This window comes from Coregonus clupeaformis, chromosome 1 (assembly GCF_020615455.1).
Source record: "Coregonus clupeaformis isolate EN_2021a chromosome 1, ASM2061545v1, whole genome shotgun sequence".
NCBI classification, from domain to species: Eukaryota; Metazoa; Chordata; class Actinopteri; order Salmoniformes; family Salmonidae; genus Coregonus; species Coregonus clupeaformis.
In genome coordinates, this window is record NC_059192.1 from 18,552,483 (window position 1) to 18,573,349 (window position 20,867).

Below are 20,867 nucleotides of genomic sequence, written 5' to 3' on the forward strand. Positions count from 1 at the left end.
GATGCTACCACCATGCTTCAGCTTAGGGATGGTGCCTGGTTTCCTCCAGACGTGACACTTGGTATTCAGGCCAAATAATTCAATCTTGGTTTCATCAGACCAGATAATCTTGTTTCTCATGGTCTGAGAGTCCTTTAGGTGCCTTTTGGCAATCTCCAAGCGGGCTGTCATGTGCCTTTTACTGAGGAGTGGCTTCCGTCTGGCCACTTTACCAAAAAGGCCTGATTGGTGGAATGCTGCAGAGATGGTTGTCCTTCTGGAAGGTTCTCCCATCTCCACAGAATAACTCTGGAGCTCTGTCAGAGTGACCATCGGGTTCTTGGTCACCTCCCTGTTCGAGGCCCTTCTCCCCCGATTGCTCAGTTTGGCCGGGCTGCCAGCTCTAGGAAGAGTCTTGGTGGTTCCAAACTCCTTCCATTTAAGAATGATGGAGGCCACTGTGTTCTTGGGGACCTTCAATGCTGCAGACATTTTTTGGTACCCTTCCCCAGATCTGTGCCTCGACACAATCCTGTCTCTGAGCTCTACGGACAATTCCTTCGACGTCATGGCTTGGTTTTGGCGCTGACATGCACTGTCAACTGTGGGACCTTATATAGACAGGTTTGTGCCTTTCCAAATCATATCCAATCAATTGAATTTACCACAGGTGGACTCCAATCATGTTGTAGAAACATAATAATAATAATATACCATTTAGCAGACGCTTTTATCCAAAGCGACTAACAGTCATGTGTGCATACATTTTTACGTATGGGTGGTCCCGGGGATCGAACACACTACCCTGGCGTTACAAGCGCCATGCTCTACCAATTGAGCTACAGAAGACCACGGATGATCAATGGAAACAGAATGATCAATGGAAACAGGATGCACCTGAGCTCAATTTCGAGTCTCATAACAAAGGGTCTGAATACTTATGTAAATAAGGTATTTCAGTTTTTTTATTTTGAATAAATGTGCAGACATTTCTAAAAACCTGTTTTTGTTTTGTCATTATGGGGTATTGTGTGTAGATTGAGGGAAACATTTTATTTAATCCATTTTAGAATCAGGCTGTAACGTAACAAAAATGTGGTTAAGGGGAAGGGGTCTGAATACTTTCTGAATGCACTGTAATGGTTGAGGTCCCATAGTGACTGTGTTCTACCCCCTGTGTGTGGCTGTAGAGTGGGGAAGCACGAAGACAGGTGAGCAGGAGGACATGATGATGACATCGTTGAACTGTGTGCTCCGGGTTCCACAGTACCTTCCTCAGGAGAGGAGGTTCGACATCCGCGTACTGGTGAGTGTCATCATTATCCTAGTATCAAGTGGAATCCACGGCTTTGGTTAGATAGGATTCCAGGGCACCATATTTATAAAGTGTCTTCGGAGTAGGAGATCTAGGAGCAGGTTTCCCCTGTCCATATAATTGTATTAATTGTGATCTAAAAAGGCAAAACTGATCCTAGATCGACACTGAAAACGCTGAGATGCTTTGACTTCCTTGAGTTTTCATGTTATGTTTGGGCCCCAGTTCTATTGTGTGAATCTTAACCACTCTGACAAGCATTGTCAGCATTCCTCTGTGAAGAACTTGCTCAAATATGTTTAAATTGACTTAGTTGATAGATTAGGGTACTTTGAATCTAGGGGACTATATTGGACGGCGTATGTGTGTATGTCCATTTTCATGTGTGGTTGTCTCTGCGTCCCAAATGGCACCATATGCCCTTCTAAAGGGGCAACCGGCAGTTGAAACAATAACAAAGCCTGTTCCCTATTTTGGTAAAAAGCTGAGGGATGGGGCTGTAGAAATGTAACAACTATCAAATTCAGAGCTAAGGATACAAGGACTTGACCATCCATGATATCAAAATTATAGTTTTAGGCTTGAAAGTGTTTGAAAACAAAGTAAATGTAAACAAACATTGGGGTAAAACAAGCTTATACTTTGGGTTCTGATGGTGATACGACAGTTAAACTAATAAGCTCATGAGGCATTAAGAAGTTAAATTCTTCAAGAATCAATGGGCACATCAGTCATTTATAAGTCAACAAATGTATTTAGCAACTGCAGATTTCCCCTTTTTAAAGTGCACTGCTTTTGACCAGGGCCCACACACCCTATATAGGGAATAGGGTGTCATTTGGGACACAACTTGTGTGCGCAGGGTCTGGGTCTTGATGACAGTACTCTGAGTGTGTGTGTGTGTGTGTAGGAGTGTGTATTTCTCCGGTCTGAAGTGTGATGGTTCTCCAGGGTCTGGGTCTGCTGATCAACCTGGTGGAGTACAGTGCCAGGAACCGCTACTGCCTGGTAGAGATGGCGATGGATGGAGGAGCTCCCTTCAACTCTGTCCTGGTGGCTGACAAAGAGGAGCTCAAGACGGAAGGATCGCTCACTGCCATCGCTGCCCTGGTGCAGGTGGGTTAGAGAGTGGGTGTGAAGAGTGGGTGTGTGTGAAGAGTGGGTGTGTGTGAAGAGTGGGTGTGTGTGAAGAGTGGGTGTGTGTGAAGAGTGGGTGTGTGTGAAGAGTGGGTGTGTGTGAAGAGTGGGTGTGTGTGAAGAGTGGGTGTGTGTGAAGAGTGGGTGTGTGTGAAGAGTGGGTGTGTGTGAAGGGTGGGTGTGTGTGAATGGTGTATGTGTGGGTGTGAAGGGGGTGTGTGTGTTCATAGGTTGTATAGAGACCTCGTACACTTCAAAGAGCAATAATACGATCTCATAGATATGGAATAATATATAGTATTATTGGAATTATTTATATACAGTCATGTGAAAAAGTAAGTACACCCCCAGGAAAGTGGTATTTAAAAAAAAGTATATTTGAACACATGGATATTTGAGCTAAATTCCCACCACATTCATTGATAAAGGTAACCCAATTTAACAAATCACACAAAAAAAAAATAACTTTGAAAATGTTATGCAATTAAAATAAACAAGAATGCCTTTTCCTTATGCGGGAAACAGGTGCAAATGATTAGAAAATAATAAACTTAGGAGGGTCCAGCCTTCCATAAAGATTAGAAACTTTGTCTGGTTTGGTCTGAACCATATGGGTGTGTGGTAACACATCATGCCAAGATTAAAATACCTACCCGAGGCCCTCAGAAGAAAGATTATTGATGCCCATGAGTCTGGGAGGGGTTACAAATCAATTTCCAAGCAATTCGAAGTACATCATTCCACTCTCCGACGGCTCATCTACAAATTGAGAAAATTCCAGACCACTGGCAATCTACCTAGGACAGGTCGTCCCATCAAATTCAGCCCGAGAGCTGACTGAAAGATGCTCATAGAATTCTCTAAGAACCCCAGGGTAACATCAAAGGATCTACAGGCCCCTTTTACCACAATCAATGTCGAAGTGCATGAGTCAACTGTCAGAGACTGCACAAACTTGGCCTACATGGGAGGTCAGGAAGGAAGAAGCCTCTACTCTCAAAAAAGAATATCAAGACACGACTGACGTTTGCCAGACAACACCTGGCTAAAGACCAAAACTACTGGAACAATGTGCTCTGGACAGATGAGTCAAAGGTGGAGTTGTTTGGTCGCAATGCCAGACGCCATGTTTTTCGAAAACGAAACACTGCCTTTGAACAGAAGAACCTTATACCAACTGTAAAGCATGGAGGCGGTGATATTATGGTTTGGGGCTGCTTTACTGCCTCAGGGCCTGGTCAACTTGCCATCATTGAGTCAACCATGAATTCTATATTGTACCAGAGAATTCTTGAGGAGAATGTGAGGCCATCTGTCAAAAAGCTGAAGCTGAACCGAACATGGGTCTTGCAACAGGACAATGATCCGAAACACAAAATCAAAGCTACAACAGAATGGCTCAAAAATAAGAAATGGAGGGTTATGGAATGGCCGAGTCAAAGCCCAGATCTCAGTCCTATCGAAATGCTGTGGGGGGACTTGAAGCGGGCCGTGCACGCAAGAAAGTGCACGCAAGAAATCCTTCGAACATGACACAGTTGAAGCAGTACTGTAAAGAAGAGTGGGCAAAAATTCCTCCCAGTCAGTGTAATAGACTGATAGACAGTTACAAGAAACATCTACATTAAGTTATTTCAGCCAAAGGGGGCAACACAAGCTATTGATGCGAGGGGTGTACTTGTTTTTCCGCACTATGGAATTTCATTTCTGTTGATTTTTGATGAATAAATGATTGCAAAGTATAATCTTTCAGTGTCATTTGTTAAATTAGGTTACCTTTCTGTCAATAGTGTTGAAGTGAAGATTACATATCCATCTGTCCAAATATGTAAAAAAAAAAAAAAAAAAAAAACTTCCAGGGGGTGTACTCATATGACTGTGTGTGTATATATTTGTTATTTATTTAACCTTTACTTAACTAGGCAAGTCAGTTAAGAACAAATTCTTATTTACAATGACGGCCTACCCCGGCCAAACCCGGATGATGCTGGGCCAGTTGTGCGCCGCCCTATGGGACTCCCAATCACGGGCGGATTGTGATACAGCCTGCAATCGAGCCAGGGTCTATAGTGACGCTTCTAGTAGTGACGCCTCAAGCACTGAGATGCAGTTCCTTAGACCGCTGCGCCACTCGGGAGATGTGTGTGTGTGTGTTTATATATATATATATATATATATATATATATATATATATATACACACACACACACAGTGAGGGGAAAAAAGTATTTGATCCCCTGCTGATTTTGTACGTTTGCCCACTGACAAAGACATGATCAGTCTATCATTTTAATGGTAGGTTTATTTCAACAGTGAGAGACAGAATAACAACAAAAACATCCAGAAAAACGCATGTCAAAAATGTTATTTCCCTCATTAAAATGCAAATACATTTATAAGTATTTCACCCCTTCTGCAAAACATGACTTAGTACTTGGTGGCAAAACCCTTGTTGGCAATCACAGAGGTCAGACGTTTCTTGTAGTTGGCCACAAGGTTTGCACACATCTCAGGAGGGATTTTGTCCCACTCCTCTTTGCAGATCTTCTCCAAGTCATTAAGGTTTCGAGGCTGACGTTTGGCAACTCCAACCTTCAGCTCCCTCCACAGATTTTCTATGGGATTAAGGTCTGGAGACTGGCTAGGCCACTCCAGGACCTTAATGTGCTTCTTCTTGAGCCACTCCTTTGTTGCCTTGGCCGTGTGTTTTGGGTCAATGTCATGCTGGAATACCCATCCACAACCCATTTTCAATGCCCTGGCTGAGGGAAGGAGGTTCTCACCCAAGATTTGACGGTACATGGCCCCGTCCATCGTCCCTTTGATGCAGTAAAGTTGTCCTGTCCCCTTAGCAGAAACACACCCCCAAAGCATAATGTTTCCACCTCCATGTTTGACGGTGGGGATGGTGTTCTTGGGGTCATAGGCAGCATTCCTCCTCCTCCAAACACGGCGAGTTGAGTTGATGCCAAAGAGCTCGATTTTGGTCTCATCTGACCACAACACTTTCACCCAGTTCTCCTCTGAATCATTCAGATGTTCATTGGCAAACTTCAGATGGGCCTGTATATGTGCTTTCTTGAGCAGGGGGATCTTGCGGGCACTGCAGGATTTCAGTCCTTCACGGCGTAGTGTTTTACCAATTGTTTCTTGGTGACTATGGTCCCAGCTGCCTTGAGATCATTGACAAGATCCTCCCGTGTAGTTCTGGGCTGATTCCTCACCGTTCTCATGATCATTGCAACTCCACGAGGTGAGATCTTGCATGGAGCCCCAGGCCGAGGGAGATTGACAGTTATTTTGTGTTTCTTCCATTTGCGAATAATCGCACCAACTGTTGTCACCTTCTCGCCAAGCTGCTTGGCGATGGTCTTGTAGCCCATTCTAGCCTTGTGTAGGTCTACAATCTTGTCCCTGACATCCTTGGAGAGCTCTTTGGTCTTGGCCATGGTGGAGAGTTTGGAATCTGATTGATTGATTGCTTCTGTGGACAGGTGTCTTTTATACAGGTAACAAGCTGAGATTAGGAGCACTCCCTTTAAGAGTGTGCTCCTAATCTCAGCTTGTTACCTGTATAAAAGACACCTGGGAGCCAGAAATCTTTTTTCTGGATTTTTTTCAAATAAACCTAACATTAAAATTATAGACTGATCATGTCTTTGTCAGTGGGCAAACGTACAAAATCAGCAGGGGATCAAATATTTTTTCCCTCACTGTGTATATATATACACACACACACACACACACACACACACACACACACACACAGTCAAAAGTTTGGACACCTACTCATTCCAGGCTTTTTCTTTATCTTTACTATTTTCTACATTGTAGAATAATAGAGAAGACATCAAAACTATGAAATAACACATGGAATCATGTAGTAACCAAAAAAGTGTTAAACAAATCAAAATATGTTATATTTCAAATTAGCCACCCTTTGCCTTGATGACAGCTTTGCACACTCTTGGCATTCACACGTGAAGGTCAGTCAATCCGGAAAAGTGCAGTCGCAAAAACCATCAAGCGCTATGATGAAAGGAAAGGAAGACCCAGAGTTACCTCTGCTGCGGAGGATAAGTTAATTAGAGTTACCAGCCCAAATAAATGCTTCACAGAGTTCAAGTAACAGACACATCTCAACATCAACTGTTCAGAGGAGACTGCGTGAATCAGGCCTTCATGGTCGAATTGCTGCAAAGAAACCACAACTAAAGGACACCAATAAGAAGAAGAGACTTGCTTGGGCCAAGAAACACGAGCAATGGACATTCGACCTGTGGAAATCTGTCCTTTGGTCTGATGAGTCCAAATTTGAGATTTTTGGTTCCAACTGCTGTGTCTTTGTGAGATGCAGAGTAGGTGAACGGATGATCTCCACATGTGTGGTTCCCACCGTGAAGCATGGAGGAGGAGTGTTATCGTGTGGGGGTGCTTTGCTAGTGACACTGTCTGTGATTTATTTATAATTCAAGGCACACTTAACAAGCATGGCTCCCACAGCATTCTGCAGCAATACACCATACCATCTGGTTTGCACCTAGTGGGACTATCATTTGTTTTTCAACAGGATAATGGCCCAACACACCTCCAGACTTTAAGGGCTATTTGACCAAGAAGGAGAGTGATGGAGTGCTGCATCAGATGACCTGGCCTCCACCATCACCCGACCTCAACCCAATTGAGATGGTTTGGGATGAGTTGGACCGCAGAGTGAAGGAAAAGCAGCCAACAAGTGCTCAGCATATGTGGGAACTCCTTCAAGACTGTTGGAAAAGCATTCCAGGTGAAGCTGGTTGAGAGAATGCCAAGAGTGTGCCAAGCTGTCATCAAGGCAAAGGGTGGCTGCTTTGAAGAATCTCAAATATAAAATATATTTCGATTTGTTTATCACTTTTTTTTGGTTACTACATGATTCCATATGTGTTATTTCATAGTTTTGATGGCTTCACTATTATTCTACAATGTTGAAAATAGTAAAAATAAAGAAAAACCCTAGTAGGTGTTCTAAAACTTTTGACTTGTAGTGTACATGTACATATTACCTCAACTACCTCGTACCCCTGCACATTGACTCTGTACTGGTACTCCTTGTATATAGCCTCGTTATTGTAATTTTGTGTTACTATTTCCTTATTTTTTTGTGTGCAACATTCTTACTTTTTAACTCTGCATTGTTGGAAAATGGTCGTAAGTAAGCATTTAACTGTCAAGTCTACACATGTTGTATTCGACGCAATTGACAAGTAAAATTTGATTCGATTGTTTTAATGGATGAACTGATCACTGATTCCATGTAAATGCAACCCTTTCTGACCCGTACGTGTTCGTGCCCTCAGCTCTTCCTCCAGCGGGAGCAAGCGGCCATAGCGGCGGAGGCCGAGACGGATGACTTCATCAACGACGTGCCCAAGCCCAAGCTGGACCAGAGCGGCGAGTGGCAGGAGTCGGGTGGCGAGATCCAATGGGTGGCCTCGGAGAACAATAACGCCAACGCCATCAGCGAGAAGGAGAAGGCCAAGAAGGAGGAGGAGGAGGAGGAAATAGACCTTACCAAAGGTAATGACCTACCTGGTTAAATAAAGCCTAAACAAAGCTAACAGAGTCTAATGTAATAGATGCATAATGGCGACTAGGTAACTCTGAAAATAGATTAAGAAGAACCCATGTTTTGGATTATAGGTTAGGAGCTGAATTGGTTATTCTATGAATATTTTGCCGACTGACACTTTCTCCTCCTGCTCCTCCTCCCTCCATCCCTTCCTCCTGCAGCTCTTCAGCATGCTGGAAAGCACATGGAGGACAGCATCGTGGCCTCTTACACTGCACTGCTACTGGGCTGTCTCTGTCAGGGGAGTCCGGTAAGGACGCACCCTGACACTCGCACTGCAGGCTCTGACTGGCATGGCTGCTCTACATAATCAAATCAAATGTTATTTAAATTGCAGTTAAAAGTGGAACACATTTTACTGGAAATAATTAGAATGATAAAAACACAAGCAATAGGCAATAAGAGATGAATAAAGGAACGTAAATCATTTCTATAATTACAGTCAAATCATTGATCCCTTCTCTACACAACACTGTCTAACCCTGAACCGATGCAGCCCTTCATGTTGAAGCAATGAGACGAGGCCACATCACATAATGGGTCCCCTAGTTTGGCCTTGTTCACTAGACACGCAGACTTTACATGACATTTTGGCCATTTATCCAGAGGTAGGTAAGACTAACGAATCCATTGTGTACGGACACACATAGCCAGTGCTGAGTTGGCGCCATTATGTATGTCTGACTAGGCTGTTGTTTTCCAATGTACCCAACGTGCACTTCAAATACCCACATCACCATTTAAACAGACTCGTCTGCGACGCCTCGTTCGAACATTGGTAATAAACATCCGTCATCTGTCATTTTTAAACCTCTCTCAGGGACCATCAATGGTTGCCTTCAAAATTGCCGTCTTAAAAGTTTCACGGCCGACTATCGAAAGGAAAATATAAGCTGTGATAATGTTTTTCCGCCTTTAATGGCCATTTCTTTTTTGAAGATGTTATTAGCGATCCAATGATGCCTTGAGAGCTTAGTGCATCTCTAGTAATGGACTTTCTCTAACTGAGTATCCCAATGGGCAGTTAGGTTGTGATTGATGTGCCATGGACGTTATCTCTGATAAACCTGTACCAGTCCCAGGCTGTAGCTTTAATCTGGACAGGGCTCTCTGTTCTATCTCGTAAATGTCACGCCTCAGACTTTAGACAAGACTTTTGTCTTAAAACAAAATGGCTGTGGCCTGGCTGGTCTAGCGGTCTAAGCCACTTCGTGCCTGTAAAACACGTACTGCTGCCAGAATGGGTTCAAATCCGGCTCGTTCTTTCAGCGCTCTCTCTCTCTCTCCAACTTTAAATCGCTACCTCTGTCCTCTAATAAGAACAAAAACATATATCAAACATAAAATCAAAACAAAAAAACTGGTTGGCTTCACTACAAGGACTGGACAAGTTCCAATGAATGAATTCCGAAGTTTTAGCCTAAACTAACTGAATACTGGTTTTAAGAGAGGGAACACCAGAGATATGGACGGCTGAGTGTACTTGAAAGCAGTGGACCGGCCATGCTAGCGCCTCTGACCACAGAACATCGGACATCATTTAATTTTCCTGATGATTCTACATTTTCGATCACCACCGTTAGTCGACACCCAGCGTGTGATCTACTGCGCACGGCCAACCTTGGTTATGGTGGTTACGGTTCTGGTGCGTCTTCCCTCGAAGAGATGATTTGAACATAATGGGGATTCGTTTTATCACTATAATTACTGTTCACTGACATTCTACAGCTGCCTGTTGTGGTTTATGTCATCAGAGATTGGACATGTGAGTAGAACTAACAAAGGTTTCAGTTCTGATTCATAGTCTTCTCTTTCAGATGAATGTGACTACTGTGAGGGAAAGCCTGCCCAAAGGAGATTTCTCAATAATGACAGAAATGCTCAAGAAGTTCCTCAATTTCATGAATCTTACAGTAAGTTCTCTCACATTTAAAAGATAAAAGGTCTGTTTTTAAAGGTCTTTATTGTCGCTTCTTTATTGTGTCATTGAGCTTGTACAGGCTAATGAGTAGTATCCCTGTCTGGTTCCTGTAGCCTTATGTCTAAATAGGGATGTTGTGTGGAGAATGCTTCAATGTGTGTGGTAACTGACCTCTGCTCCCTCCCTCTCACCTACCCTCCCTCTCACCCACCCTCCCTCTCTCCATAGTGTGATGTGGGCACCGCAGGGCAGAAGTCCATCTCTCGGGTCATTGACTATCTGGAGCACTGTTAGAGAGGCCTGCCTCTGTGGGAAGGGACCACACTGGTCACACTGGGGACTGACCGCTCGCCTCACACAGAGACCAGGACAGTTGGGTAGACCCTACCCCAGAGTCCAGACACACACACAGCCTGCTAATAACGACCACCCATCTTCATCATCATTGTCATCACCACATTCACTATACAAACTGTGATGGTCTTCCGTCACACACGTGAGGCCTGAAGCACTCTTTCAGCATTCCACCTCCTATTATTATGAAGCCTGCTTGGAATAACCAGAGAAGAAAATCCGAAAAACCTCCCGTTATATTCTAGACTTTGTTCTCAACATTGGGATTTTCTGTTCCCTCATGAAAATATAATTTATGATTGACTCATTGATATTCATTCAATTAGATTATTTTTTCTTTAATAGATGTCCCTACTTGTGCTGGTCAGGTTGTACATTCATATAAAAACTCCTTGTATTCCAAATCGATATTTCCCCTCCTTATTACAGCTATCTGCCTGGACATGTTTTTGTGGAAGGGGCAGACTGTGACATCACTTCCTCCTTTGTATTGGGTTTTGTTTTCTGTCTGCAGTAAAAGATGGCTCTTTCCCTGCCTCCATCCTCTGTTAACTTTCGATAGTCATCAAAGTGCCTGTGTGCCTGAATTCCCCCCTCTGAATCCATAGAAAGCATTGGGCAGTGACCCACACAACTGGAATAGGAGCACAAAAGCTCGAGCTCTCAGCCCTCTTTGAAATGCTGAAAGCCTCCAGAGCTCCATAACCCCTCTGCACTGATGCCATTTTATTGCTTTCACGACTCTTCTGCTTTTTTGTGTGTTCTAAAAACCTCTTTGTAGTTCAGTGGAGGGTGTCAAAACCCACTGGGCACAGACGTCCGTTCAACGTCTGTTACATTTGGTTGAGTTGTCAACTAATATGAATTCAACGTGAAATCAACAAGATTTCACCATGTCATTGGATTTAGGTTAAAAGTTGGGTGAACAAAAGATGAAATGCCTTTTATGTTGATGACTTTTTACAAATCCAATCAGTAGTCCACGTTGATTCAACATCACATTCATTTTTGTTGTTGAAATGACGTGGCAACAATGTTTATTCAACCAGTTTTTGTCCAGTTCGAATAGATTTGAGTTCTCTTTCAAAGTGCACCATGAGGTGAGGGTGAGACAGATTTGTTAGTTTGGTGAGTCTCACCTCTCGGTCTGTCCAAGTCAATACTTTCAGAGATTCTAGCTCTTCAAGGACAGACCTGAAATGGTCCCCATCTGTAGTTTTCACTAACGTGCGAGAACTACATAATTTAGTGTATACTTACCCCCATCATTATTAGTTATGGCCAACAGGAAAGTATGGATTTTGTGTCTTTTAATTTGGACTGGAGAGCCTCTGTTAGGTGAAGCACTATGGTCATTCAAACTATCTGTTGAAGGCTGTAGAACACTTCACACATTGTTGGTTTCCGGTCTCTCAAGCATCACTTCTGTCTCTGAATAAATACAAACAAGTCCCTTTCTCTCTGCAATGCTTCAATTGCTTTATTAAGCTTTTCTCAATTAATTTCAACATAATAAATCAACTGGACTGGAAGACTACCATATTTGTAGTATTTCAAACTTTTTAAATTAAGTACTTGAAATGATAAGATAACTATTGTTCATGAACCAAGCCTCCCAGTCTAGCAGTTGCTGTACCCATACATCTGAGTTTCATAATGTGATGGCTATTAATATAATGTTTCATAGCCAGCGTTCTCAGTTTTGTTAATTTCGGGCTAGATAGGGACTGCTATTGGCTGAAGCACAGTGTCAGCTACTGCATTGGTCCTATGCTGTTTCCCATAGATTTCTCCCATAAAACTAAAATCCTGTTATCCCGGCTTGGATGATGAGAGGTTGGGGTCTAAGATTTATGTTCTAAAGTTGCATTTATTCTCATTTGGTGTGTATTTCCAACGTGTCGTTTTTGTTTCTCACAGCATTGCAGACATTTAAGTTTCAGCCTTTTCCATACACATCCTCATCAGTACTTTCTAAGCTATTTCAACACTTCTAAAGTTTACAAGCGCTTTATTCACAAATCTGGAAATGAATGAAATAATGTAAATACTTTTGTAAATATTGCCTATTGGAAATTTAGAAATGGTACACTACTTTTCTGAATCCAATCCTATTTTTATTTTATACAGCATTTCTCAGTTATTTGAAAGTCCGATTAAAAAGGTATACAAAGCCAAATGCAGGAACATGATCTTTGTACCAATTTCAAGAATGTCTTTGGTTACCTGTATATAATTTTAACTAGAATAAAATTGCTACTTTCAGTATATCTGTCTGATACTTTTGGTGTATTTTTGTACACTTCTGTACGTTTGTATCATGTTTAAGAATAATCTATTGCCTGTTTTTACACAGCATAAGCTGCCCCTATAACTTTAAGACATGCAAAAGAAGCCGAAACTTTTAGATAAAAGTCATATTGATGCGTAAATGTGTTTTTACTTCAGCCAGATAATCTACATAAGGTTTCAAACTAGAAACAACGTGTTTTGTATGGAAAGCACAAATTACTAAGCACAAACAAATACAATCAGTTATTTCGTGCCACTAGTTCTCTCCCACAGGTTCATAAACCCTCGCAGCTCTGTCTTCTGGTCTTCGCAAGGCGCGCACGTCACGTTTCCACTGTCTCTACATATATGATATGTACCTTGCCCAGGTAGCTTTACAGTTGCGTCTTCTGCTGTGGAGTTCATTGTTGGCCTTCCCGTTGGGGCCGTGTCCACTTGCTCCGTGCTCTCAAGTACAGTGTTGCTGAATTCCGCGACGCAGGGCCTGTCCTGCAACAAGTCGCTGAGCGTCGAGATGTATATCTGCGCCATCTGAAGCGTCTCTGACTTTGACAGCTTCTTGTCGCTCTCCAGGTTAGGGATGACGCTCCTGAGGCGGTCGAATGCGAAATTGAGCCCGAGCATCCTCCTCCTCTCCCGGGCGTTTGCAGCCATGCGCCGCCGCCTTTGCGCTCTGTCGATGGTGCTCTGGTCCTGCTCGATGTATCCAAGCCCTGGCAATCTGAGCTCCCCAATAGCGCACGTGTCACACTCGCCCCTGTGCTCTGCTCTCTCCTCTATCCAACTGTTCTGCACAAGAGCTCCATGTGGCAGGTCTATAGGATGCACTTGCACTTTCAAATCAGCACCAGTGTCTGCGTCTCTGGAGATGTGTGGCGCAAATAGACTTTTGCGGCGTTGCATTGTCCTGACTATGGAATAGATTCAACCGTGCAGACGTAACTGAACTTCTAGACCCGTGCCTTAAAAAAGTTTCTGGTGTGAGGGGAGAATTTATTGACAAATGCTTGTGAGGATGCTATGGGCGTGGCAAGGGTCGTGTGCGCGTAATGAATAGAGTTGGATCCCTTCGATAATGTCAGCAGGATGTCTATTAACCAAGTTCATCAAAAGTGGATTAGGTCCATCTGAGTGATCGCTGTGCGCATGGGGCTTGGCTCTGGGAAGGAGTGCGATCAGGCCACTTTTAGAGCTCGTCTATTAATTATTTGATTAAGATTTATCCTATAAGCTAAAGGCACAGCAGGCTAACATCTTATCTCGCCCCCAAAAAATGCCAAAAACTACTTTTTGATAATTGCAACCATGGGAAATTATAGATTTTATGAAATAATAGACCTTTATGAGAAATCCTAGGCCTTCATTGACATCTTCACAAAGGGATTTGTTGGCTGGATAATTGAAATCAAGGGTGTAGCCTTATGCTCACAAAAGAGATAAAGGAAAACATTGGGTCAAATAAATAGAAATAAATGTAGGCCTATAAAAGCTAGGATAACTGACAGGCAGGCCACAAACCCAATGTGTATAATCTAATCCGATTTAGCGGTGTCTCTGTTTTCTCTGCGCACATTAGAACTGCGGTAACCCACGCTTTCCTTCCTCTGACCACGGCCTCCCCAAAAATCAGAAAATAAATGAATAATACACATATTGTAAAGTGGTCTCAGTTGGAGAGCTCCAGCAACACGTGGTAGGAGGTCCTGACAGTTGTTGGCACACTCCTCATATTAAATTTAATGAAGCGTCTCATTGAACCGAGGAGGCAGGACTGAGATCAAACCCCGCCGGATGAGTAGATTAGAGCCCCCCATGACGAGGGTAAATTGGAGTGCATGCATGCCTGTCAGAGCAAGACAAGAAGAAATGAGACCAAATTTCACTGACGGGATTAGTGGTGGAGGGTAAAAGGAGAACCTTTTTCTTTTCAGTGTTTGCCATCACCAACAAAAGACGCAAACCGGACGCACGAGCCAAGTGTTGGAGAGAGGCACACACTTGTCAGAAGTCATTAAATTCGGCTGCGCTTCGAGTAAAGTAATGAAACAAGCGCATTCTAATGAAAAAAAATGATTTAACTGGAAATTATAATCAAACTATTCGAGTTCATCCTAAAATGCTGATTGTAATAGGCATAGACAAACAATTTACTTAATGAAATTAGTAGGCCTATTGGATTAAGACAGACCAAATCTGAAAAATAATTGTGTGATGATTATTTGTTTATTCATGATAGATAGCTAATAAACCATTGCTTTGAGCGAAGAAGAAGTAAAACATCACTATATCCTTTATTTTCACAAATTAGCCTAATCTTGAACCTAATTAGTATTTTACTGGGAGAAGAAAAAGAGGACATTCATCTAGGCCTATTGGAAATACAGTGGGGAGAACAAATATTTGATACACTGCCGATTTTGCAGGTTTTCCTACTTACAAAGCATGTAGAGGTCTGTAATTTTTATCAACTATGAGAGACGGAATCTAAAACAAAAATCCAGAATATCACATTGTATGATTTTTAAGTAATTCATTTGCATTTTATTGCATGACATAAGTATTTGATCACCTACCAACCAGTAAGAATTCCGGCTCTCACAGACCTGTTAGTTTTTCTTTAAGAAGCCCTCCTGTTCTCCACTCATTACCTGTATTAACTGCACCTGTTTGAACTCGTTACCTGTATAAAAGACACCTGTCCACACACTCAATCAAACAGACTCCAACCTCTCCACAATGGCCAAGACCAGAGAGCTGTGTACGGACATCAGGGATAAAATTGTAGACCTGCACAAGGCTGGGATGGGATACAGGACAATAGGCAAGCAGCTTGGTGAGAAGGCAACAACTGTTGGCGCAATTATTAGAAAATGGAAGAAGTTCAAGATGACGGTCAATCACCCTCGGTCTGGGGCTCCATGCAAGATCTCACCTCGTGGGGCATCAATGATCGTGAGGGATCAGCCCAGAACTACACGGCAGGACCTGGTCAATGACCTGATGAGAGCTGGGACCACAGTCTCAAAGAAAACCATTAGTAACACACTACGCCGTCATGGATTAAAATCCTGCAGCGCACGCAAGGTCCCCCTGCTCAAGCCAGCGCATGTCCAGGCCCGTCTGAAGTTTGCCAATGACCATCTGGATGATCCAGAGGAGGAATGGGAGAAGGGCATGTGGTCTGATGAGACAAAAATAGAGCTTTTTGGTCTAAACTCCACTCGCCGTGTTTGGAGGAAGAAGAAGGATGAGTACAACCCCAAGAACACCATCCCAACCGTGAAGCATGGAGGTGGAAACATCATTCTTTGGGGATGCTTTTCTGCAAAGGGGACAGGACGACTGTACCGTATTGAGGGGAGGATGGATGGGGCCATGTATCGCGAGATCTTGGCCAACAACCTCCTTCCCTCAGTAAGAGCATTGAAGATGGGTTGTGGCTGGGTCTTCCAGCATGACAACGACCCGAAACACACAGCCAGGGCAACTAAGGAGTGGCTCCGTAAGAGGCATTTCAAGGTCCTGGAGTGGCCTAGCCAGTCTCCAGACCTGAACCCAATAGAAAATCTTTGGAGGGAGCTGAAAGTCCGTATTGCCCAGCGACAGCCCCGAAACCTGAAGGATCTGGAGTAGGTCTGTATGGAGGAGTGGGCCAAAATCCCTGCTGCAGTGTGTGCAAACCTGGTCAAGACCTACAGGAAACGTATGATCTCTGTAATTGCAAACAAAGGTTTCTGTACCAAATATTAAGTTCTGCTTTTCTGATGTATCAAATACTTATGTCATGCAATAAAATGCAAATTAATTACTTAAAAATCATACAATGTGATTTTCTGGATTTTTGTTTTAGATTCCGTCTCTCACAGTTGAAGTGTACCTATGATAAAAATTACAGACCTCTACATGCTTTGTAAGTAGGAAAACCTGCAAAATCGGCAGTGTATCAAATACTTCTTCTCCCCACTGTATACTTAGTTCATAACAGCAGAGGAAACAGAACCCATGGTCATTATATAGTATCTTTATAAAATATAGGCTAGCCAGGCTATTGCCTGATAATTTGTATAAAATAGTGTCAAAATCTTGTAAACTGCATTCAGTCTATAATCCGGTGCCCAGTTTATTTTTAACCTTGCAGTTGTTTGAGGCTACCATGCTGGCTACGATAGCAAGCCCTCTCCATCATCTAGGGTCTTGTCTAGAAGGGATGAATTAGAATTTTAGCATTATAGCTAACCTTAACCCTTTTCCTAACCTTAACCTAATTATTCTAACCTGCTACGTTAATTATTCTAATCTGCTGCGTAAATTCTCCAAACCTGCTAGGAAAAGTCACTTGCGACATTAGCAGCACCCTGTCTAGTCAAAACCATCTAGGCACAGACAGATGAGCACCACCATAAAAGGCGTTACATGGTCAGTCCGCTTTCTGCTTTGGCCTTGCAGCATTTACGGTGATATGGCATCTGCAGCAGTCAAGGCATACATACTGCTTGCGCTTCGCTGAGCAGCGTAGAGCTGTTGTGAAGGAAGTTGTCAAGGAAGTGAGTTTATGTTTATACAGGACCTCCCGCCCTCACCTACCTTCAACCAATCATGTCAATGCGAGCTATATGGAGCCCTCCACATTGTTAAAAAATTTGAGAGGAGCATAGTGATGCTCAAGTTGGCCTCTGCGTGCATCCAGAGGCTCCACAATATTGCGTCACACTATCCATACTACAAGCATAAATTGTATCTTATCCATAACGCTCCATCACCCTGGTAAATCTTGACATGTTGCTGAGTTATGTTTCATGATGAGGAAAGTTGGCCCTAATTCGAGAAAAACTTTCAAAATCAGGTTCCCATAGAACATGCATAGATTAAAACATAAAAACGTTAGGCCTAAAAGCCAATGTATGCTTGATCTGGAATGTGGTCAGAAGCTTTGTATGGAGGGTGTGATGCAATTGCGGAGCCTCTGGAGTCATGCAGAGGCCAAATCAATCTCCATACCGCATGGCCATGTGCCTCTCAAATGTTGTAACAGTGCAGAGGGCTCTGCATTGACATGATTGGTTGACTGTAGGTGAGGGCAGTCCTGTATAAAGACAAACTCACTTCCTTGACAACTTCCTTCACAACAGCTCTGCACTGCTGCTCTGTGAAGTGCAAGAAGTAGGAATGGGCTGACTTCTGCAGAGGTAGTATCACGGTAAATGCTGTACAGCCAATGCGGACTTCAGATTGACAACGCAGCGCCTTTAGTATTAAACTATGGATTTATTGGCCTATTGTTGCATCAAACACAATCTATAGTCTTTCATAAAAGTCATTATGCAGCTTTCCCGTTTCAATTTAGTGTTTGTACATTTTTTTTGTGTTTAAAAAATAAAATATATATTTTATTTATTTATTAAATCAACAATAATACAATACAAACAACAATGTGCCTATTGTAAAAACATGATCAGATTAGTCTACGGTCATTGAGGGAGGGATGGTGCATAGGCTATGTGGGTACCAAGCATGTCTGGCGTTCATATAAAACGTTTACCGTTCCAATCCTTCCAATTTGATAAGTCATGGACTGTGGACATTGTCTCATTTTCAAATCACATGGAAATTAAATGAATTACATGATTTCTCCACTAAGTGGATAACCACTTTAGGGTGCTATTTGAATTGCTTTACTGTCTCTCACTTCTGTCACTTGTAACTATCTGATTAACCCTTTCCATAAGAACATACAATGTAACACACATAGCAATTGTATGTGATTCTCCTTTCTATTGGACTTGTAATTCGCCATTGCTTATCTGCCTTTGATATAGACAATAATGAGACCAATTCTTGCTAGTCAACGTCAACTCATTGCCTCATTGCCTCATTTTATTGATCTTTATGGAGTCAGATAAACATTTTAATAAGCTAATTGCATAGTCTTATAATGGGTCACATGTGAGGTATGTGATAAATATTACCCCACTACAACGCCTACTCAATCCCTATTGAATTACTACTGCCCTCTGTGTTTGTAGTATTGTGTCACTACTGATCACTACCAAAATGCTCCTGATTGTCAAAGCTTGATGATTAGTTGATTATTTGAATCAGCTGTGCAGTGCTAGGGCAAAAACCAAAACGTGCACCCCTTGGGGTCACGAGGACCGATTTTGGGAAACCCTGGGTTAGGATAAGGGTTCAGGTTAGGGTTAGGGTTAGTAGATAGTTCGTTTAAATGTTACTGATAGTCTGTAGATAGAAACTTGAGGAAATAACATGTTCACTAGTCTAGTAGTGACACAGCAGTGAAACTACATGTCAATAGTGATTTTGGTAACACTTTATTTGGATAGTCCATCTGTAGAATCTTTACAGACTAACTGTAGTTATATAATCAAACAATAAATAATAAGCTTATACAAACGCAATTGCATTTTTTACATTTTTATTAATAACATATTCAATTACATATTTACACTTTTTTGTTAATCCCTTTGAGGCCTTGTCTTCATTCAGTTTTGAGTATCGTCAGCAGTGGTGGTCGGTGCTGTTTAAGATGAGGGAGGACGACATTTTTGTTTTAATGAGCATGGCAGTCTTCAGTCGAGGGACTACTTGGCAACAGGTCAAAAGAGGTAAGTAGAATGGGTAAGTATACCAATATGAACATAATGTGCATTTGCATACAAGCACATATCCTTACTAGCTAGCATGACTTAAACAGAAGATTCATAGCTACATTTCAATGGGGATAGCAAACAGCTATGCTAAACACAAGACACAGTTTTGACTAGCAATCTTTTTGATGTGGTAAAAAGTGATAGAAACGGCTAAACAATGACATGAAAGTATTTATAAAACATAAAGGAAAGTGTAGTGTATTAAGATTATGACTTTGATAAGGTTTTAAGTGGAACTTGAAAGGATGTTTATTTAGAAGAAAGAGAGCCGTTTTTAGGGTGACGCCCCATACAAGACAGGGGATTGGACAGTAGAGGGAGCCACCCATATTTTGGGGAAGATTATATATACTGGATGGAGACAAAGAAGACCAGAGCAGACATTGCAATTTGGGAAACACTGCTCTCCGGATGATATATACATCTGTACACTTATGCTGAAATCTTGTGATATGAATAAAACTTATGATCAAAGTTCAGTATAAGCGGACTCCTTTGTTACAGCATTATTAGCAACATTTGACTCGACACTACAAAATGGCGTCACGAACGGGATCGGTCTGCGTCTCTCCTGTGTTCCATTCATGGGCGCCGAGCTGACTCTCGTTCCGAAGTCATGGCCAGATAAGGGTGAGTTTCCTCACCACTTTGGGCATTTGTTAGTACGGAGGCTATTTGAGTGTGCGCTGGAGAGATGTACCGTTGGGGACCGATGTGTGCTTTGTGTTGCTTTTATTGCTGTTGACTATAAGGGGTCTGGCCTAACCATTATAAATTTATTTGCACTGGTAGACAGCGCAAAAGGGGGGAGAGTATCTATAGAGTGTCTATAGAGATATTTTGCTTGAATAAGAGTTCAAGAACAATCGATTAAGTGGAATAAGGAATGAGGCCTAGGCAGAGATGTATGTAACTTAGAGCCGCTGTGGATCATGGACAAGCCCTGGTAGACAGGCGACCTCTTTAAGGTGGGCCGAAAATCCTGATAACGTGTTAGATGTGTTTTAGGTGAGTCCTATGGACTGGAGACCGTGGTATATCGATAATGTATGTTGCCCCTCAGCTGGCGGTTGACGAATGGCTTGTTTGATGTGATCTCTCGTATCGATTCCACAGATCTCGTGGTAGCACAAATTTAGCTAACAAATGGAATTTTACGGCACGGCGGAGGGAGAAATGCTAACGTGGCCTGCTAATTATGCTTCATGCTACATGCTAATGCTAATGCTAAATGCTAATGCTAATTCATGCTATATGCCAATTTTTGATGCGGGGTTATGATTAATATTTGTTCCTTGGTGGTCCATTGGAATGGGACGAGCCACCAGAAATGTGTTTAGTTAGCTTGGGCTTGGTGCCTGGTGTCTTGTGAACTGTTAAGTGTTATTGTTTGTCTATAAGGGGTAAAAGAGAGGAGCTATAGCAGAATGCTAACGTTCTGTTGTCTGGAGCTGCTTCCACGGTGAAATCGTGGTGATGAATGTACTGCGCATGTGTGTGATTTTACGACACTAGATTACGACACGTGTGATTTTACGACACTAGAGTGACGTAGGGGTAAATAGGTCACTCCTCTGTTACACTGTGCTG

General features: G+C 42.5%; 2 protein-coding genes across 3 annotated transcripts in view; one reads left to right on the top strand and one right to left on the bottom strand.

The window, feature by feature from the left end:
- Positions 1-11,191, top strand: part of LOC121536430 (wings apart-like protein homolog) — a 44,600-nt gene extending 33,409 nt beyond the window's left edge. For both annotated transcript variants that reach the window (XM_041843732.2, XM_041843814.2), the window contains exons 15-20: positions 1,170-1,285; positions 2,246-2,410; positions 7,771-7,990; positions 8,204-8,292; positions 9,860-9,955; positions 10,192-11,191. In XM_041843732.2, coding sequence (XP_041699666.2) covers positions 1,170-1,285; positions 2,246-2,410; positions 7,771-7,990; positions 8,204-8,292; positions 9,860-9,955; positions 10,192-10,257 — 752 coding nt within the window. In that variant the 3' untranslated portion in view covers positions 10,258-11,191. The remainder of the gene's footprint in view (positions 1-1,169; positions 1,286-2,245; positions 2,411-7,770; positions 7,991-8,203; positions 8,293-9,859; positions 9,956-10,191) is intronic.
- A 1,102-nt stretch (positions 11,192-12,293) lies between these two features.
- On the bottom strand, positions 12,294-13,564 carry atoh1c (atonal bHLH transcription factor 1c). Its single transcript, XM_041843635.2, has one exon. The coding sequence runs from the start codon at positions 13,510-13,512 to the stop codon at positions 12,853-12,855; it is 660 nt and encodes a 219-aa protein (XP_041699569.1). The 5' UTR covers positions 13,513-13,564; the 3' UTR covers positions 12,294-12,852.
- Between the last annotated feature and the right edge of the window lie 7,303 nt (positions 13,565-20,867).

What these genes read in the sequence shown, in the direction of transcription:
- atoh1c (XM_041843635.2), bottom strand. Translation starts at nt 13,512, where the DNA reads ATGCAACGCCGCAAAAGTCTATTTGCGCCACACATCTCCAGAGACGCA.